The following is a 22625-nucleotide window of genomic DNA, read 5'->3' on the forward strand; positions in this document are numbered from 1 at the left end:
GTTACTTAAGAAAGAACTTCACAAGGAAATGAAGCACAAAAGGAAATGCCACATAAGTGGGATGTAGGGCAAATTCCTGAGGAGATCACAGAGAAATAGCAGAAGCTTGTAGGAGTTGGGTCAAAAAAACTCAGTAAGAAACAGGATGCCACATTTGTGGCCTCACCATTTATTTCTCCAAGTTTACTGTTAATTCCAACATCGATCAAACTCATTATTTTGTCAGTTTCTTCCCATTCTGAAGTGAATGATGGTGATCTTTCGGAATTCCCTTTGGAATTGTGTTCCGCAGTTGAAGAACCACTCTAGTTAACCCTTGGATGTTTTCTCATTTGAAGGATAGGCGATGAGATCAGAATCTGGTTTAGACACATTTTTGATAAATGCATGTCAATCAGGGATTTTGGCAGTGACATTCTCCCCAGGGTTCAGGCTCTCTCCACAAATCCCCCATGTTCATAATCCAGTAGTCTCCGTTCCGGGATCCACTCCTACTTGTTCTTGTCCCAACAATGGTATGGTTTTTGACTTGTTTGTTCTTTTTTTTTGTGAAAAATTATTCTACTGACCACTGTGGGTTTAATTTTCTTTACCAAAGGTTCTGAGTTATTTTCTATTGGAGACTAATTGAGAGCCAATGGACTGTTTGCCAAAGTGACTTCATCTTGTCCTTCATGTTCATCTCTTTTCCCTTAGAAATTAAATGGATTTTCAGGGGACTCACAGGCTGGAGAGCATCCAAGGAGAAGGCCTGCAAATTGCTCAGGATCCTATTCTTTTGGGAGATCACTGTCCTCTTGTTGAGAGAGGTTATCTGTATGGTTAGTTCCCTCACTGTTGACGTATGTGGTTCCCACAGAAGAGGTGGGTGGTCTAACAGGAGGCTGGAAGGAAAGCTTGCACACTCTGGAGATGTGTTGATTTAGAAATATTCCTGGTTGTGACTCATTCGATGAAAATCCAGAGGGGACATAATAGATGTTTGTTGCTGAGGTTGGGTTGAATAACTTCTGCACTATTTTTGAGGGCAGTGTCGGAGGGGATAGAGGAGAGCAGTCAGGTGTTGGGCCTGTGGAGCTGTTTCTATGGTTACTCACTCCTGTAGCAGTAATTGCTCTGTCAGAGGCGTTATCAGTTCCTGGGGAAGGAGCTCTTGCAATTTCTGAGGAGCAAGGTTTCTTTGTAGCCGCTGTGTCCATGAGATCCCACAGAAAGTTCTTGTTTCCTGAAGGAAATGTATCCAGAGAAGCAGATGGTACAGTTTATATAGTGTCATTCATCTTCGTTGGCTAGGACTCAGTTCTACATGTTGAAAGTTCAAAGTGATTCCTACGGGGCTGGTTCCTTCAGGAGGTCCTAGGGAAGAATCCATTCCTGTTTTTCAGCCAGCTCCATCCCCATTCCTTGGTTCAGGTTGCATCACTTCAACCTCTGCTTACATCATCACGTATCCTTCTCTCTAAAGTCATCTTTGCACTTTATGACATAGCTAAGAATGGTGTTGTTTATGTCTCTTTTATCCATCTTTATAATAAAGGATTTTATATAATACACTAGAGGCCTGATGCATGAAATTCGTGCAGGAGTAGGCCTTCCTTCTTCTGGCTGCTGGCACCAGCTTCCCTCTGGTACCCGGGATCCGGGTTTCCCCCTCCTGCCGCCCCACCGGGCCTCCGGCAGACACCTGGGACCCAGGCTTCCCTCACAGCCCTGGCTTTGTCCGGAATGTCATCCTGAAGGACGTCTGATTCAATTAGCATATTACGCTTTTATTATTATAGATAGAAACTTTATTATAAAATCTTTTATTTTAAGGTATTCCTTATAAATCTGGGAATGTGCATTTGGTAACCATCAGTCTTATATATACTTTTTTTCTAGGACTTCTTTTCTGCAATAAATTGAAGGGACCTCCTCCACCAAAGGAAGACAGAAAATTCGACAGCTTGAGTTGTTTCACATTCATATTCAGTAAAGCATACACATAGGAAATATATAGAGAAGAATCTTTCTCTTATCAGGTTTAGAGGCTCAGTTCCAATGGTTAGCTGTAATCTTTACAGAACAATAAAGTAAAAGTGAAATAAATAACTATCATGGAATTTTTTCAAGAAAAATAACAAGCAGACAATAAACTCTAAATATCATGTATTTCTTAAATTTGTACAGTTGGCTTCTTTTTTTGAAAAACTATGCTGAATAAATGTAAATTTTATATAAATATTGAAAGTAGACCTTTTGGTATAATAATTTTCTAAACTGTCACTTTATATAAATTTTGAATTTGTTACAATCTGGTTAGGTTGTAACAGGGGCAACAGCATTTGTGTTGCTTTTGATACAAAGGCAGCTGCCTTTAACTTAAAGAGCTTCTGCCTCAGCAATTTGCACTTTGATGTTTTAATTTTGGGACAAATGTTTACGAAATATTCTGAATGCCTTTGTATTTAATGGCTCTTCTTCCCAAATGTTTGTGAAAACTATGTTATTGATTCACATCAATAAATTTATACTTCAGTTGATATTGTTTTAAATGTAGCAAATGATATGAGAATATATATTGTAAAGATACAATCAACCAGGTCCTTACTGTCTTATGCAGTATAAATAGAACAAATGTATATGGTATTAACCCTACACTGTTGTTGAATATCTCTCAATAATTGTGCACAGTTCTTTGCTCTGCCTTTTAGAATTCTTACTCTGGTTATTCTAAGTCACTCTATACTAATATGTTGTTTCTCCTCTGGTAGTATTTTTTGAATGTATGCTGTCCATTCTAAAATAAACATTTGTTGTGGATACTTTCCATGCAGACCAGATGGGGTTTTTAAGGCTTAATAATTGATGGCTTCATGTAATTGCCCTTTCTGAGAATTTGAGAATTTTTTTTCCCATATGCTTATGTATCTGCAAGATGGTTTACAAGCATTATCATACTTATTCCTTATTGCAGATCTTTAGGATTGGCATTGTTATTCTCATTTCATAAATGAAAAACAAAACAAAACGAAACATAAAAAGGCTTCCACAAATATGAAGTAAGTAGACACAAGCCTATCCTATATAATAAAAGGCTGATATGCAAATTGACCAAACGGTGGAATGACTGGTCTGTATGATTTGCACTGACCACCAGGGGGCAGACGCTCAACGCAGGAGCTGCCCCCTGGTGATCAGTGCACTCCCATAGGAGGAGTGCCACTCAGGAGAAGCCCTGAGCCGGGCTAACGGTTGTTGAGCGCAGCGGCAGTGGCAGGAGCCTCTTCCACCTCTGCGCCAATGCTAAGGATATCCAACTGCTGGCTTAGGGCCTAAGCCATCAGTTGGACATCCCCTGAGGGCTCCTGGATTGCAAGAGAGCACAAGCCAGGCTGAGGGACCCCCCCCCCTCCCACGTGCACGAATTTCATGCACTGGGCCTCTAGTCTATGTATAAAGACCAACTCGTAGCCTCTACAATATATAGTATCCCAGGTGATTCTTATTTCAGTGGCATTGGCTCCTTCAAAGTGCTGAAGCAGGGTAAGTTCAGAACTGCACTATTTGACAATCTGGTGCTCTACAGAATGTTATGAAAGAAATTTGAGAAGAGAATACAACTTGATGAAATTGAATAGTTGTTAAGGGCCCAGCACAGTAATAGCATATCTAGGATTAGCTGTTCGAATTTTAGCTACCTGGCTTGCTTACAACTTTCATTTGTTTGGACTTTTAATTCTGAATTTGAAAGCCAAGTGCTGATATATATGAAAACATTAAGTAACTGATATATTTCATGTTATATCTCTATGCAAAACAAACTGTATGATAATACATTTTTCTTTTCTCTTTTTCTTTTTATTTTTTAATGCAGTGGGATGCATTTTGCTTTTATGCTGGATTTCACCCCTGTGGCTTGGATTTATCACAGTAGCATCTGTCTTCGGTCTGTTTGTTAACTAGAAATCAAGGCAAGACATGAGGAGGTTTGTTTACTGCAAGGTGGTCCTTGCCACTTCGCTGATGTGGGTTCTGGTTGATGTCTTCTTACTCCTGTACTTCAGTGAATGTAACAAATGTGATGACAAGAAGGAGAGATCCCTTCTACCTGCTCTCAGGGGTAAGTGCTTAATGAAGTAAATGTTGCTTTTATAGAACTAGGGAATGGTAGTGACTCATGACAAAACATGAAACTTCAAAATAGGTTTTTTTAAAAAACAGCTTATTGAGTTAGAAGAACACTTTGGCAGAGCTATTAATGTACATTTAACTGTGGTAAAGCTACTCTACTTTTCTTGGCCTCGGTTTCTTGTTGAAAGAAATGAGAAGAATGAAGTAACCTCTGAGGCACCTTCCAATTCTAATCATTTCTATGTTCTGGGGCTGTACAAAAAGAATAATTCAGCAAACATTCAAATTGGCCAGAATTTTAAATGTGGGCTCCAGAAGCAAAAGCCCTTAGAAACCAAGCATTTAACATAAAGAAGGAAACCTATTAAAGTGAGACATTGGGAATTGTAGCAAAATTGAACTGTACATGACACCCCTATAGACATCCAAACATAATAAAACAAACAAACAAACAAACAACAAACAAACAAACACTTTTTAAAAGAAAATACATTTTTGTGGTCAGGTCCAACCTGTTGGCCATCAGATTATTGTCCTATTAGAGGCAAATTGCACAGATTCCTGCATGTGTGCGGGGGGGGGGGGGGGTGGGGAGATGTCCCTCAGCCTGGCCTGCACCCTCTCGCAATCCAGGACCCCTCGGGGGATGTCTGACTGCCGGTTTAGGCCTGATCCCTGAACCGACAGTTGGACATCCCCCAAGGGATGTAGCAGTGTGTCAAGCTGCAGGCAGCCAGGGAGGAGCCCAAGCTGGGGCCAGGCGCCACACTGTTCGCGCTCATCCCAGCCTGCTGTGCCTGCTGCCGCCTCTCAGTAGCCTTGCTGCAGAGTCAGGAGAGGCTCCTGCCGCCACAGCTGCACTCACCAGCTGTGAGCCCGGCTTCTGGCTGAGTAGTGCCCCCCTGTGGGAGTGCACTGACTACCAGGGGGCAGCTCCTGCATTGAGCCTCTGCCTCCTGGTGGTCAGTGTGTGTCATAGCAACTGGTTGACCAGCCGTTCCATTCATTCGGTTGTAATGGTCGCTTAGGCTTTTATATATATAGATATTAAGGGCAAAGGATACATTCAAGTATATGATAGTCACTTTAACTCAATATTTATCTCGTTTGGGACCAGTTTCAATGACTAGAGAAGAGTGAATTCCAAAGAAGCATAGTGATGTGTATAAATGGGGATTTATTGTGACATTATAGGCATTCATTTCCTGCAGTTATTTCAAATAATTTTCTCTGCTTTTTGTTGACTTATAGACGTATAAGGATATTCCTAGTAAATGAATGCTTCTAAAGTGTTTAAGGTGCTTGAAATTAGTTTTATTCTCATTGAATCAAAACTTTGTAGTCTACTTTACATTAATTCTGTTTAGCAAAACTTTTCTTCATAAATATGACAAAAGGTGAACTTTGAGTCCTATTTGAAATGTTTGTCCCTTTAGGAAGAGTGAATATAAATGCCTTACTTGATATTTATATTTATTTAATGAATGTCATCAGCTTTCATTGTTACAGATATTTTTGAAGTTATTTATTAATTAATTTTCTAATAAACAGAATTTCATAGGCATTGTCTAGTTGTATGAGGTTTAGGAAAACACAGAAGAGCATTTCCAAAAAATTAATTTTTGTTAAGAGTATTTAGGACATCCTGAGTTTGCTTTAGATTGCAATAATGCCCTTGCTCAATTGGATAAATTCTAATTATCTTCCTCTTTCCAAAATTAGTTTCACTTTCTCACTATAATTTTTGACTATTCAAAGATTTGAGAAAAAGTACTTCAGAACTTACTGAGCCATTTAAGTATTTTATATGCATCTTTTATACATTTATACTATAACTATTCAAAGTGGAGAACATAATGAGTCTATCAGATTTTGATAAATGAACATGGGTTTGATTTGCTGGTCTTTAGTTAAAATCCTAGAACAAATCAGCCTTCTCTGCTTCTTTGTTTGAATCAGTTCAGTTGCTGCTGAAAGTGGAAATGTGTTTTGATGAATTATATCAGTTTGGAATGATCACTTTGTCATTTGCTGAAGGAGACATGTAGATTGGTCACAGAAAATGTTATAATCTGATTCAGCAAAATTATAATAGCCTTTTCTACAATCCCAAAAAAGTACAATTTGCTGATTTAAGTTCTTAATGCTCAGTCTTAAATCTAAAAATGTGAACTCTAATGATACAATGCAAAAATAGTAATTTGGCCTTGTACTTAAATTGTAAAATTAAGCTATATTCTCTTCATTTTTAAGAGTTGTTTAGTTGTATGTTATGCTTGTCTTGAATGTTTGGGGGTTTAGTTACATTTTCTATTTTTAGTTATTTTTTCAGAATGTCACTTCATTTAGGAATTTGTGCCATGTATTTAGAATATATTTTCTTTACAGGCAGATGATGTTGTGCAAAGTTTACTTACCTGAAATATTCATGTTCAAAATATGCTAAAACAGGCCTTTTTGACTTGGAAAAAAATTTGATCTTTGGGAATCTGTGTGTCATTATCTATAATAATCTATAATAAAAAAAAGCATAATATGCTAATTAGACTGGATGTCCTTTCCGACGTCCTTCCGGACAAAGCCAGGGCTGTGAGGGAAGCACGGGTTCCAGGCACCAGAGGGAAGCTGGTGCTGGCAGCCAGGGGGAAGGAAGGCCTACTCTTGCAGGAATTTCATGCATCTGGCCTCTAGTTATTAAAATAAAGGGTTTGGGATGAGGTGGTTTCTAAGATCCCTTCTAGTTCTAAACATTACATTTTAAACAATTTTTAAGTACCCAATATTAGCATACACTATGAATTAATTTTTGAGAAATGTTCATTTATTTATTAATCACATCCTCGATTATTTAAGTGCCTATGAAGTTAACATGTTGCATACCTTAAACTTACATAATGTTATATATATCAATTATATTTCAATTAAAAAAGAAAAGAACAAGAAAAAAAAAATCCTGAGCAAAAACATAAGGACATCTGAGCTCACAGGTGATGTAACAAGATTACCACAGGGTTAAAAGCCTAGGCTTTGTTGCCCTGACTGGTTTGGCTTGGATAGAACATTGGCTTGCTGACTGAAGGGTCCCAGGTTTGATTCTGGTCAAGGGCACATGCACAGGTTGTGGGCTCAATCCCTAGTAGAGGGCATGCAGGAGGCAGCTGATTGATGATTCTCTCTCATTTTTTATGTTTCTATCTCTCCTTCTCTGAAATCAATAAAAATATATTTAAAAAAATTTTTTTAAAGCCTAGGCTTTGTTGAACAACCTGGTTCTTACTTCCTCCCCATTGAACTGGTTATGTGACATTTTGCAAATTCCTTAATAAAATGATATTGTTCTCACTTAAAATGAGAAACTGAGAGGCAGTAAATCCTGCTTTACATGGTCGCTTTGAGAATTAAATGAGATGATGTACATAAACCCTTCAGGGGAGTACTGACCCACAGTAATATTTGTATCGATATCTGCTAAATGTGGAGAAGAAGACTGAAAGGTCTGAATGAGGCTCCACCTGGCATTGCTGTCCAGGGTGAATAGGGTCCAGAGTAGGGGACGAGGAGGAGCAATTATTCTGGATGAGGCTCCAAAGGAGGAAGTAACTCCTTTAAAAATAATTTGTTAAGTGCCTACTATGTGTCTGTGGTAAGACCTGGAGATAAAAGGGAACTGAGGTCCCTACTACTGTCTTGAAGCTTATAGTCAATAACAAAGTAAACATTTTTCTCCCATTCTTTGTCGCTCTCTCTTCGAAAAAGGTAATTTAGAAATTTTGACAAGCATAATGTGTATAATGAGTACTAAGGTGATGAAGAGGGATGCTCTGAGTAAACGAAAATAGATCTAGGGTAGTAGATAAAATTTCACAGACTGTGGCATTTAAGTTTAGGTTGAAAACGTTAAAGTGGGAAATAACTAGTTAAAGAAGAAAATGCTAAAATTTTTATGAAATGATAAAGGTTACTGAATACCCAGGATACTTCTTAAGGAGAAAAATATAGAGGTCTTATAAAATTAGAGTGATTAAGACGGTAGTATTGGTACAAAAGGACACAAAGGGTAGGCAAATTGCCCAGTGGAGCAGAATAGAAGTAGACATACACCTGTTTGGGACATTCAGTATATGGCAGAGGAGGCACTGAACATCAACGGGGAAGAGAATGGCTGTTCAATAAGTGGAGCTGAAAATAAAATGGGAATCCATGTGGAAAACAGATGAAACTGAATGTCTACTTCATGTCACAAACCAATATAAACTTTGGATGTATTAATGTCAAAACAAAACTAAAACTTTTAGCTGAAACATTTAGGCATCTACTAGATCTTGAATTAAGAAAGAAAAATCTGGCCCTAGCTGGTTTGGCTCAGTGGATAAAGCATTAGCCTGCGTACTAAAGGGCCCCAGGTTTGATTCCTGTCAAGGGCACATGCCTAGGTTGTGAGCTCTATCCCCAGTAGGGGGCATGTAGGAGGCAGCCCATCAATGATTCTCATCATTGATGTTTCTATCTCTCCCTCTTCCTCTCTAAAATCAATAAAAATATTTTTTAAAAAATTCTGAAACATTATACAAAAAAAATTGATCAGAAATAGAATATAGATAAATTTGATTGTATTAAAATTGAGAAGGTTGGTTAATTCAACTATAACTTAAAAAAAGAGAAGTTACAAACATGCAACTAAGAGATTATTGTCAAATGCATAGAAAGAACTCCTATTATTAATACAATAAGCCAAATAATCCAATCGGAGAAAAATGGGCAATAGACGTGAATAGATACTGCTTAAGAAAGGGAACACACCTAGCAAAAAAACTTGTGAAGAAACATACAACTTCAGTTTTGATCAGGGAAATCCAGACCAAGGCTACAATGACCTATTTATATCCATTCATTTGGCAAAAATTAGACTAATAATACTAATTGTTAGAAATGATGCATCTGTACATTTTTATTATAATTTTAGTTAGCAGTTTGGCATTATCTTTGAAATCTGAACATTTGTGTATGACCCATTGCTTGTAGTCATATACTCAAGATAATTTGTTCCATATACACAAATATTTCGTAGTACTACTGCTCATAACATGAAAGGCTAAAAATAACCCATATTCCCATCAATGGAAAAGTTGATGAACAATGGTATGTCAATAAAAGGAATTAGTATATAGTAGTCAAAATGAGTGAACTGCAGTGATTCGCACCAAAATGAGTAAATCTTGATAATATAATTTTAAGTTAAGTATAAAAGTTAGGTCTCTGAAAGATGATATATAGCGTGATACAGTTTGAAAGCTAAAATCAACTAAAATTTGCAAATATACATTTTAGGGACATATCCAGATTAAATGAGATTTTAAATAAAACAAGCGAGGCTAATGATTAATATGGGATTTAGGACATTGACTCCTGTCAGGGGAGACAGGAGTATGGGATGGGGGGGAACATTTTGGCTGAATGTGGGTCATTTCTAGGGTTCCATGTTTGTTTCATGTTAGGTTTGATGTGTTTATCACATCATATAGATGATTAAATGAATGAATAAGAGCCACTGAAAGGATTTAAAAATTGGGAAGCCACCTAATGGGTTTAAAAGGCAGAGCAGACATGATCACATTTGTGTTATGGAAAGATCACTATGGATTTACTTAAGTCAGTGAATTGGAGGAGAACTAGTCTCTTCAGGAGGCTGGGTCGGAAGCTGTGGCAGAATTCCATGAATTCTGTTCAGGAAGTGATGCCTGCTTGGAGCAGAGTAATGGCAGTGAGGTATGAAAGAAGTGGGTAAAACGAACAGGTATTTGAGATATGGGAGCAAGAGAGCTGGATGTTTGACTGACTCTGATGTGTGTAGGAGATAGAAGTGTCAAGGACAAGTCTCAAGTTTCTTACAGGGCATTAGTTGATTCAATTTCCTGAAAGTGAAGAGAATGTAGGAGGAGATGATTTAAGGGTGGATGTTGAGTTTATTTTAGACATGTTGAGTTTGAGACACCTGTTAAGCAACTGAATGGAATTGTTTCATAGGAAGTTGGCTACATTATTAAACTCTAAATATCAAACTTAAAAAACCATCCCTTCTGTGGACCTTTCCCCCCTAAAATGGATTATGTTCTTTATTAAATGGAGTACATGGAATATAATTGAATATTTGTAACTGAGTCAGCATTACCATTTTATGTATTAATTATTGAATGATGCTGTAAAAAAAGATTATTTCAAAGACTTTATGGGAGCATGTAGACTTGTTTCCATGTTAGGTAGTTTTCTGTGATTCCTTTCCTATTTTTTAAGGAGTGCTTTTTGGTAACATAAGTAGTAATTAGAAGAGCACATTAACTCTTTTATGCCACTCTGGGGCCACCTAGAACTAAAACGCACTGGAGGATATTTCTAACTCCTAATTGGTATGGCACACTAGGTGGTGCTACTCCCAGGATGGAAGAGTTAGAATAGACAGCTGAGTAAATAGGAATTTAAAAAGTCCAGTGCGGCTGCAGTGCACCTGCAAACACTGGGAACATTTGAAGTTGTTTTGCTGGTTTGCACGAGCACTGCACAATATCAGATCCTTCTCCTAGCTCCCTCACTAAGGGCCTATGTCCTAAGGCAAGTGAATTGACCTCTCTGGGCCTCAGTTGCTGTCTGCATAATGAAATGAATATGAGTCATGATTTATAAAATATATGCTAGTCTCCAAATGAAGGATGTTTCTCACTACTTTTTTTTCAATAAAACAAAAAAAAATCAATAAAAAGTTGATATTTTAGTATCAACTTTTGAATAGTCCATAGATAATGTGTGATCTGATATAAAATTGGTGATATGTAGGTGAAATGGTAGGAAGCTGTCTGCTTAGAAACTGCAGAAAGGCCTTCTCATCACAACAAAGGCAGTAGGGGTATAAAATTATCATATTTAAGAATGGAAGGAAACTACCATTCTGTACCTGATCCTGAATCTTAAACATATTATACATGCTTAGGAAATTAAATTAAATTTTCTTTCTAAAAAAAAGGGGAAAATAAGAAACTGCTGCTTATATGTAAACAAAGATAAGTGCATTAGCCAACAATAATAACAATGATCAAAAGTTATTAACTCCTCTATTAATGTACAGATTAATTCTCTCCCCCCTCAAAGGAAAAAATCTGTGAAGTAGGCATTCTTCTTCTTCTTTTATGTATGGGGAAACAGGCAAAGTGAGTGAATGGGAAAACAATTCTGTGTTTCCTCTTTACTCACACACACAAATACTTCTCACAACAGACATGTGGGTTTTTCCCATACTAAGCAATTCTCTGAGACATCAGCAGGGTGTCCTACAATTCTGAGACCATCTAACTGTATTTAGCATCAGATCCCACAAGTTAAGCGTTCAGTTTAGAAGACTGCCTTCACTTGTCACCAATTGCAAATATTAGGTTGTCACCTGTACTTCTGACCGATCACTTATAAATTGTGGTTTCCAAGACCTGCTCTTTGGACTCAATAATTTGCTAGAATAACTCACAGAATTTAGGGAAACATTTATTTACACTTATAAAGGATACTAGAGGCCCAGTGCATGAAAATTCATACACTGGAGGGGGAGTCCCTCAGCCCAGCCTGCCCCCTCTCATAGTCGAGGAGCCCTCAGGGGCGGGAGGCAACTCGGTGATCAGGGGAAGGCGATGCCCCATCACACCTCTGCTGCTGCCACTGCCGGCAGTGCAGGCCTCGGCCAGCCCTGGTTACCTGGGCCTTGGGCAGCCCTGGGCGGCTGGGCAGCTGCCAGTGGAGGCTTGCCTGCACCTCAGGTGGCCCTGGGCGGCTGGGGGGCTGAGGGGACTGGGGGACTCTGGAGGCAGGGGCCCTGGGGGGGCTGAGGGGACTGGGAGCCTCCATCTTGTGGCTGTGGGTGCCGCCATCTTTGTGGGTGTGACAGTCAATTAGCATATTCCCTCCTTATTGGCTGTGGGCGCTGCCATCTTTGTGACAACATGAGGGTCAATTAGCATATTACCTCTTTATTAGCTAGGATAGTAAGAATATAAATGAACAGCCAGAACAATACATAGGGTGAGGTCTACAAGGGTCTTAAGTGCAGGAGCTTCTGTTCCCCATGGAGCTGGGGTGTGCCCCCCTCTTATGTAGATACATTCACCAACCCAGAAGCTCTCTGAACCCCATACTTTTGTACTTTGGGGATTTTTATGGAGGCTTCATCACATAGATATGATGAATCATTAACTCAATCTCCAACTCCTCACCCCTTCCTGGAGCTTGGAGGTAGGCGTGCTGAAAGTTCCAAGCTTCTAATCATGGCTTAGTCATTGTGGTGACCAATCCTATTTGGGAGCCGCTCAGGAGCCCACTCATTCATAAGAGTTGCCTCGTTCTAACAAAAGACACTGTCGTCACCCAGGAAATTCCAATGGATTTAGGAGCTCCATGTCAGGAACCAAAGTCAAAGACAAAGTGTTAGAACAAAAGATGCTCTGAGTGCTGTTATTACTTAGGAAATAACAAGGCTTAGAGGAGGTCTGTGCTAGGAACCCGAGTAGAGATCAATCTAGCTTTATTCTGCTATTTCACAGTGAGGTTATGGGAAGTGCCAGCATTTTTACAGTCAATAGAGTAGGATTTGGTTATTATACTGTACAAGAACTTGGTCATCAATAAATGCCAGTTTGCATTGGGCTTTAAGAACCATGCTTTAATTCAGATACAATCTAGAGTACATCTTCTGAAAACCTGAATTTGAGTGTTTTGTCTTCACTCTCAGAGACACTCTAAGTTCTGACAGATCTCCCTGGTTAGTAGGATATGGCAACTCCAGCCAGGAAAATATTTCCCAGGGTTTATATCTTTAATTTTTTATTTTATTTTATTTTTTATTGATTTCAGAGAGGAAGAGAGAGATATAAACATCAATGATGAGAGAATCATTTACCAGCTACCTCCTGCACAACACACACTGGGAAACGAGCCTGCAACTCAGGCATGTGCCCTGACTGGGAGTCCAACCATGACCTCCTGGTTCATAGGTTGACGTTCAACCACTGAGCCATGCCAGCCGGGCCATATCTTTAATTTTTTAATTTTTGTCTTTTGTTGTTGTTAATCCTCATCCAGGATATTTTTTCCATTGATTTATTTTTATTTTTTTAGAGAGAGTAGAAGAGAGTTCATATCTTTTATACAACAGTATTAACTCTTCTGATATTTAAAGGTTCTAAAAAATTACTCTTATCCACTTCTGTCCCTCAGTACCCTCCCAACACTGTTCTGAATAGTGGAAATAAAGAAAATGAGTGGAATTGTTGACTGGCGATCTCAATTAGATACCTCCATTTTCTATTGGTCCTGCCTGGGAAACTAACTGATCCCTTCTCATAAATCTAGGGACACAGGTACCCATGTGCTATTGGATTTTTGACAGTCGGCTATTGTATCAGTCCTTTCTTTTGTTTCTTTCTAAATGATTTCCTCATAACATGAACACCTAGCAATGTACTCATTTATTAAACAATATATGTTTGTTGATTTTGTTTGATTAATCTTTGGTGCTCCAGGGGATAATTCCAGTGTGCAGGTGTGACAGAAAACTGGAAAACTGGAAACTGATGAATTAGGGTGTTAATGCTAACACCATTTTTTTTAAAAAAAATATATGACTTCACCTTTTGGAGGCAGGTAGAAGAGTGTGATGGATTAAAATGCATTGTCAGTATTGGAATTGCTCTGAATAAATTATGATGACTGCTGGAATTTTCAGATGATAATATTTATAAACATATAAAAAGTGGGGCATATAGGCACAATCAACTTGGATTAAAGGCAGGTATTTCCCAGATAATTTTCAATAAAGTTTATAAATAGTGTTCAAATATTTATAGGCCTTATAAAGTTTTGACCTTTGATATTTACTTAGTTCTTTCATATTTTTATTCATAATTTACTCTGATCCCTCTGCTGTTTCACACAGATATATTAGTGTCAGAAATAAAAAATATGTTGTAATAATGAACTGGGTGCTTTAGATACATAATTTTTATTAATTCTGAAAGTATCATGGAAGATAGGTACTATTATTATCCTCATTTACATGTGAGAAATGGAGACCTAGAAAGGTTAATTAAGTTCCTCAAGGTCACAAAACTGGTAAGAGGGAACAAAGGACTCACAGCCTTTCTGGTCAGGTTTTACAGCCCAGACTTTGAAGGCCTGTGTTATGCTGTGTCCCTGACTCAGGTGTGCCTAGACTCTTTAGGCAGAGTACTCATAACATTTCTATACTATTATAAAATATTTACACAAACAGGGATAGTTCTGGAGGACAGAGAAGGAAGAGGCCTCAGACCTATAAAAACATATCTTCTTATAACGTGGGAGAAAAGTACTCTGTAGGCTCACCATCCCTTATTTTAGACTGTAGCAATTTTGTATTTATTGAGTCTCTACTAATTAATTTAGGTTGTAATTTTTCACAGCAGTTTCCTTTGGGGTTAACCCTCTGAAGTCTTAGAAAGAATATTTAAAAGTTGTGAAATGGAGCAGCTCTATTTTTTTTTTTCAGAACAATTAGGTATTATGAAATATACTGAGTTTAATCAAATGGAATGTATGTCTTCAAGAATCATAGAGTCTATTGGAGCCCTGATGTATACATACATGGCGTATTCATAAATAACTACATTACAGAATAGAAAGTGGGGATTGCTATGAGAGAGATACCAAATAAACTACCGTGTATAGTATATAAATGATGTAGACATGTATAAATTGGGGGAGGCTAGATGTCAGAAGGAAAGATAAAGCTGTTGCCTTCCCCCAAATAAGAATATAAGTGTTCAGTGAATTGGTTGATTGGAGCAGAATGAGACATAAAGGGGATTTCTAGATTTTAGGTTAGGATAAAGACAGTTTTTAAAGGATTCTGAATGCTGGGGAAAGGAACTTTTAACTTTGTTCCCTAGGAAATGGGGAACCATTGAAGGTTTCTGGAAAAGGTAAGATCTGATGATCATCAGCTGATGTTTAGAAGGAGAATGCAAGGCTGTTTAATATGTATGCAAGACAATAGCACAAAGACATTTTTATCTTTGTTTAAATAAGGACTCAGCAAAGTTTTATTCATTAATTAAAGCCACTTGAATTAGATGGTAACTAAATGGAATACTAAATCATTTCAATTGATTCACTTGGCAAATTAATTGGTAGGGACAAGAAAGTTTTCCCCTTTGTGAGATTGAGTTTAGATATTGTTTTAAAAAGTAAGTGCTCAAAATTTTAATTAGTATTAAATTAAGCTGAGGCAATTCATGAACACACATCTGAGTGCTTGCTTTGTGTCAGAACTGAGGATAGAAAGATAAAGAAGACATGTTGCTGTTTTCATGTTTCAAGTGGAGAAAGGGATTCAGAATTAAATGAATGAAATGTGAGAGAGAGAATATATGAAACAAGGAGAAAAAATTCATTACGCTCATATCTGTCTTTTGAGGGCAAGATCTACTTTTTTGGTTCCATAAAGACCGGAGTTGCTTGAATAGAGAGTTGGGCATAAAATTGTTTTTTTTTATCAGGTTTGTGCACTTTTTTTCTTAACACCTATAAAATAGTTCTTGCCCCATATTGGGTGCTCAATTGATAGTTGTTGAATGAATGAAAGATGAATGCATGATCAGATTGGCACTTTTCAGATGTTCTCATGATTATAGAGTATTCAGTTTAGATTGATGATTAAGAACTTGAAATAACTAAATTATCATGGCAAAAGTTTTTGATGCTGTAATTGTTATTTACACACATAGTCCAACCTTTTTGTTTTATCCTTTATTGGCCCATATAATTTTATTTTCAGTCCAAATTGGCAAAGTTATAGTCAAGGGACTATATTTTCTCTCCCAGAACCTGCCTTGTGTTGCATTTGTATATTGTCTGTGTGATGCATAGGCATGTAAGATCACTGCATATTGGCAGGCGGTAGTGCTATTGTTGAAGAGAGCTCTTGGTGGAGCAGGCATATCATGTGGGATGTGTGGAATGAATCAATATATAGAGGACAGAGAGGAACATTTATGAAAGTTAGATTGAGAAACTTTGAAAAGGATATAGGCATGTGGTGTATTTAATTCATCCATAGAATGAAGATAGGGAAAATGGAAATGACAGAAAAGGAATAAAAGAAAGTAATATTGGAAATTTTTAAAAATGAAAATCATAAAGGAAGATAACCAAGAATAAGGTGATGCCATTGTAGAACAGGGCTCGCAGTTAGTAAACGAGTAAGGCTCTATGTAACCATAGCTTTGGGAATGATTGAGGATAGTAGCTGTTTAAGAATTACTTTTAAATATATTTTATTGAGGTATAGTAGAATGCTCCAATTTAAGTGTAAACTATGATGCGTTTTGACAAATGAAATCCAGGGTTTAGCCTCACAGTGATGATTCACCCTAAAATGTTCCTTCATACCGCTGTCCAGTTAGTTTCTCCAGTTTAGCTCCAGACAAGCCCTGATCTGGTTTTCATGACTATTGCTTAGTGTTGCCTATTATAGAAAGTCTGATAAATGGAAAAGTACACTATGAACTCCTGGGCTTCTTGCTACTTTTGTTCACCATATGGGTTTTGAGACGAATCCATGATGTTGACTGTGTCAGTGGTTCTATTGCTGATATGTATTCTATTTTATGTGCATATTACAAGTTGTTTATCCTTGTATAAAGCTGCTACATTTGTTCATAAGTTTTTGTGTGGATATATGTTTTCATAACTCTTGTGTAAATATCAAGGAGTGGAAGTGCTGAGTCATATGCTAAGCATATTTAAATTTTGTAAAATGCTGCCAGTCTGTTTTCCCAAAATGTTAAACTATTTGCTGTTCCCTTCAGCAAAGTAGGAGAGATCTTATAAATCATAACTTGTTTGGATATTTCCCCCTGACTTTTATTTATTTTTTAAATTTTTAAAAATATATTTTTAATTACTTCAGAGAAGAAGGGAGAGGGAGAGAGAGATGGAAACATCAGTGACGAGAGAGAATCATAGATTGGCTGCCTCCTGCACACCCCCTACTGGGGATTGACCCTCAGCCTGGGCATGTGCCCTTGACTGGAATCAAACCCGGGACCCTTCAGTGTGCAGGCCGATGCTCTATCCACTGAGCCAAACCAGTGCAGGCCGACGCTCTATCCACTGAGCCAAACCAGCTAGGGCCCCCCTGACTTTTAAAAGGGAGAATAAAAATATAAAAATCTTTATAAATCCACTTATTTGCTTCCATGTAGTGTTTTCTCTTTTTTCTCATCTATTGAGTTGTAATTCATTTCATTATTTGGGGCATATCTAATTCTATTTATTATTTATCAAATGAGATATGAACTGAATCTCAAAAGACAGATTCCTAGAGGTAAGAAATTATTCTTGAAGAAATTGGCACTCTTGTAGAATTAGAAAGTTTGTGTGCATTATCAATATCTTCACTATCATTAGAGCTACTATTTATTGTCTACTATATGCCTAGTTCTACACTCCGCACTGTGGCTATATCATTTAGTCTTCAGACATTTCTATTGATAAGTTAAGAGAGAATCTTGACAGAATTTTATGTACTTACTAGAGGACTGGTGCACGAAAATTGTGCACTGGGTGGATCCCCCAGCCTGGCCTGTGCCCTCCCACAGTCTGGGACCCCTCGGGGGATGTCCACCTGCCAGCTTAGGCCTGGGAATCGGGCCTAAGCCGGCAGTCAAACATCCCTCTCACAGTCTGGGGATCTTGAAGTTCAGGACCCCTTGCTCCTTACCGCCCACCTCCAGTGGAGGTGGGAGAGGCTCCCGCCACTGCTACTGCACTCACCAGCCATGAGCCTGGTTTCTGGCTAAGCGGCACTCCCCCTGTGGGAGTGCACTGGCCACCAGGGGGCAGCTCCTGCGTGGGGCTGGGGTGGGATGCGGGAGGTTAGCCAGCCAGGGAGGGACTGCAGGAGGGCTCCAGGGTGTGTCTGGACCCCAGCAGCAAGCTAACCTACTGGTTGGAGCATCTACCCTCTGGTGGTCAGTGCACGTCATAGCGAGTGGCTGAGTGGCCTTAGTATATCATTAGCATATTATGCTTTGATTGGTTGAATGGCTGACTGGACGACCAGACACTTAGCATATTAGGCTTTTATTATATAGGATTGTTTTGAATTATCTCTCTTAAATACAAACTACTCCAATTGTGTGTTTTTTTTCTAAAATGACTGCACCAAAAATGCTTTAATGAAGACCACTGATAGCCTCCATCTTGCTAAATCCAGTGGCCATTTCTCATCCTTTATCTTACTTGACTATGAATAACATTTGAAACAGTTATTCATTCATACCTCCTTGCAATACTTTTGTTACTTATCTCAGAGGCTCTCAGCTCTTCTGACTTTCTACCTCATTAACTGCTCCTTCCCAATCTCCTTTGCACGGCTTTCTTTTGTCACCGAACCTCTTAATATTGACCTAGCCCAGGAAATGGGGTTGGATTTATCTGTTTCTTATTTATACTCAGTCTTTTCAATGATCTCATCTAATCTGATCTCAGTGTTTTACATGCCATCTTCTAATTTTACAACTTCCAAATTTATATGTCCAGCCCACACCTTTTTTCTAATTTTTAGACATTTATGACCAAGGCTTACTTGATATATTCTTTTGAAGTCTGACATCTCAAACTCACTGCATTCGAAACTGAAATTTTAACATTCCACTGAAAGCTTCCCTACCTGTGGTTTTCTCTAACTCAGTTTTTACAGCTCCTGTACTCCAGTTTTTTAAGCCAAAAACCGTAGTCATTCTTACTTTTCTCTTTCTCTCATAATTCACATTAGCAGATCCTATTTATTATTTCTTTAAAATGTATTCAGAATTTAGACTTCTCACCAATGAACTGGTCTCCCCACTTCTAACCTTGGTCACCAATAATCTATTCTCAATAGATGAATCAAACTGATTTAAAAACAAAAAACAAACAAAAAAACTCATGTTAAATCATGTCACTCCTCTGCTCAAACCATTTTGTTGGCTCCCTGTAACTCAGAGCCAAAAAATTATAATCCTTAAATTGCCTAACTAAGTTCTATATCACATGTGCTGAAGTTAACCACCAAGTTCAAATCTTGTTAATCCCCCTTGTTATTGCCACTACATTCATATTGGCTTTTTTGCTATTCTTGGAATATGCCAGGCATTATTCCACTTCAGGGCCTTTGCACATGGTTTTCTTTTGTCTATAATGTTCTTTCTGTCTTGTTTTTTTCCTCCCCTCTTTTAGGCATTTCCTCAAATGTAAGTGACAGAGGGTGGCCTCCATGGCCACAGTGTTTGAAAATATGAATTATTTCTTATCTCTGCACTCCCTATCCTTTTTCTCTGCTTTTGTTTTTCTCCACTGCACTTTTTACACCTGACTTAATAAGTATTTCACTTGTTTAAATGATTTTCCTTTGTTTTCTACCTTTCTGACTGACACCAATACTGTCAGTCCACTTAGTTTACTGCTGGCATCTACTGTGCCTAGAAGTGCCTCTCACATCAGGTGTATGAAAGAAGGAAGGAATACTGACTGGTTACTTGCTTAATGGATTTATAGGGCGAGAACTCAACTTTTTGTGTCTAAAATAATTTACCACTGGAGAGAATCCTCTCAAGACTCTAACTGGAAATCTATAGAGAACATCAACAGTGTATAAACATGATCAATATATAAAGAAAGCATGAAATTTTCAAATATAGGTTTTCCAACAGCTGAAAGCATCAGTGTTCTTTTTTTTCTTTTTCCACATAACTTTATAATATTAATAAGAATATGTGCATTATGTTATATGCTAATATTTTCCATATTTGATGCAAATTGGTAAACTAATTCATAACTATGATAATGGGTTGAAAGTGTCTGAAAAAAAAATTCATGTCCCTCTGGAACTTCAGAATGTGACCTTATTTGGAAATAGGATCTTTGTGGATGTAATCAGTTAAGGTGAGATCATACTGAATTAGGATGGACCCTAAATGCAATGACTGGTGTTTTTATAAGAGGAGGAGAAGACAGAGGAGTCACGGGAAGAAGAAGACCGTGTGAAAAGGGAAGCGGGAATTGGAGTTCTGCTGCCACAATGCCATCCAGGAGGTGGAAGAGGCCAGGCTCTTCCCCGGAGACTTTGAGGGGATCATAGGCCTGTTGAACTTGATTTTGGACTTCTAGACTCCAGAACGTTGAGAGAATAAATTTCTTTTGTTTTAAGCCACTAAATTTGTGGTAGTTTGTTATGGTAGTCTTAGGAAACATTTTTTTTTTTTTTTTAATGATCCATGGTCGTAACAGTATAGGAAGAGTGAAGGCATAACTTGTCACACATTACAAAGTAATTCAGTCAGGATACTGAAGGTGATATCGAGAAGTCTTTATTCCTGGTTCAAAAACTACCACAAATACACTTCTCCAACTTTCTAACTTTAATATCAGGATAAAAAAATATATAGTTCTATGAATATATGAATGCATATTTTAGAAAGAAAGAAAAAACTTAAGAAATACTGAGAATGTATAAACTTTTACCTATTTAGATAAGCAGGCTGCTGCGATGATTGTTATATTTCATAATTTGATGTTCTTCTTGTGACAAAAGGAGCTACAAATGAATTGGAAACTATGTATTTTTCATAATTCTTTATAGTGGGTACACAGAGTAAAATTTACTAGTATGAATCACTCAGGGTAGAATTCATATTATATGACATTTTAGATAGGTATAGAATTTTAGAGTTAGTAACAATCTTAGAAATAATCTAGTATAGTTTCAAGGTTTTAAAATTCTCAATGACATGAATATATTTTTCAAATAAAATCTTATATAAGTAGAATTTATAATCCCTAAAGTATAGAACTCTTATGTGTATTGGAGGAATTAGTGGTCCATAGCCTATATATTTTTCCCAATGAGGAACTGGAGATCTAAGGAGAGTGTATCAATTATCAAGGTTAGACAGTTATTAGAGACCAACCTAAACCTACCCAGAGCCTTGAAGACTGATCTAGTGCCCTATTTAGAAATTATAGTGAGCGTGAATGGGTCTGTACAATTTGCAACCCTGCTTTTGGCCTCATGAGTTCTATAGTGTATCTTCCTGAAATGTATCACTATCATGTCCGTGATACCCAATGTCATTAAAAGTTACTGATTTTACAAAAAATTGCCCCAAATCTATTAATGCACTATTTTTGATGCATTTTGGTATATTTTATAGTAATATATTTTATCATATAGGTACCAATTCTAAAATACAACTTTAAGTTTATAGTAAGTTACTGAAGATTTGTGCAATTCCAAGCATAAAGTAACCTTTTTCTCCTCTCAATTTACGTAGTACCTTATCTAAACTTCTTCCATTATAATACCTTTATTGTTAGGCTACTTATGTGGGGCTTTTTTGTTATTGTTCTTACTAAGGGCACTATGTATTTAGGACTTAAGATCTATCTGTCACTCAGGGAATCATGTACCTGAGTGTGTTTCATAAATCAGGTACAGAACCAACATTTGACGACTGAATACACTTCCATCTAGTTTGGATATTCTTTCCTACTTTACTTTAGGGTGTTTTTTTTTTTTGTTTGTTTTTTTTTTTTAGGATCTTTAAGTTGTCTATGCTATTCATATGCCCACCAAGTGGAATGAAATGAGCATGACCATATATAGACAATCTAATCTTATGACTTGACATAAAATGTCTGGTAGAGTCTGTTGATGACTGTTATGGACATTGCATGCCCTCAATAAATATTTGTTGAATGAACATTTGTAATAGGTCTGCATCTCAAAGCTGAAGAACAATTTGTTGTTACCAATGATTTATAGACTTTTACTTTGACTAGTTCCTGAAATTATCTTGCCATTGTGCTTTTTCCTTTGAACTATCTTGTGCCTTGATGTTCCCCTTCCAATCTATTCTCAACACCAATGACAGATAAATCTTCCTGAAACACTAGTGTGATGATGTTACTTGTCTGCTCAGTGTCCTTCATAACTCCCAACTAACGGCAGTTCAAAGTCATAACTCCTTAACTCTGGTACTAGAGGCGGTCTAAGTCAGAACACAGCACAAACTTCCAGTCTTACCTTTAAATGCATATATAGTGGTTACTACCTGTACTGTAGTGAGAGACAGATCTACATTTTAATCCAAGTCTGTCATTTTCTAAAGACATGACCTTGTAAAAGTCATGCGCCACTATAAGCTTTAGTTTCTTCATCGTGAAAATAGGAATAATGACCACATCCACTTTTTAAAAAATATATATTTTATCGATTTTTTTTACAGAGAGGAAGGGAGAGGGATAGAGAGTTAGAAACATCGATCAGCTGCCTCCTGCACACCCCCTACCGGGATGTGCCCGCAACCAAGGTACATGCCCTTGACCAGAATCGAACCTGGGACCTTTCAGTCTGCAGGCCTACGCTCTATCCACTGAGCCAAACCGGTTTTGCCGACCAC

General features: G+C 37.6%; 1 protein-coding gene across 4 annotated transcripts in view; it reads left to right on the top strand.

The window, feature by feature from the left end:
* Positions 1 to 3960: 3960 nt before the first annotated feature.
* GALNT13 (polypeptide N-acetylgalactosaminyltransferase 13) overlaps positions 3961 to 22625 on the top strand; it is a 407064-nt gene continuing 388399 nt past the window's right edge. For 3 of the 4 annotated variants that reach the window (XM_054723084.1, XM_054723082.1, XM_054723083.1), the window contains exon 1: positions 3961 to 4102. In XM_054723084.1, coding sequence (XP_054579059.1) covers positions 3961 to 4102 — 142 coding nt within the window. Of the gene's footprint in view, positions 4107 to 22625 lie in introns of all 4 variants that reach the window. The other variant, XM_054723085.1, reaches the window with a different exon arrangement.

This window comes from Eptesicus fuscus, chromosome 11 (genome assembly GCF_027574615.1).
Source record: "Eptesicus fuscus isolate TK198812 chromosome 11, DD_ASM_mEF_20220401, whole genome shotgun sequence".
Taxonomy (NCBI): Eukaryota; Metazoa; Chordata; class Mammalia; order Chiroptera; family Vespertilionidae; genus Eptesicus; species Eptesicus fuscus.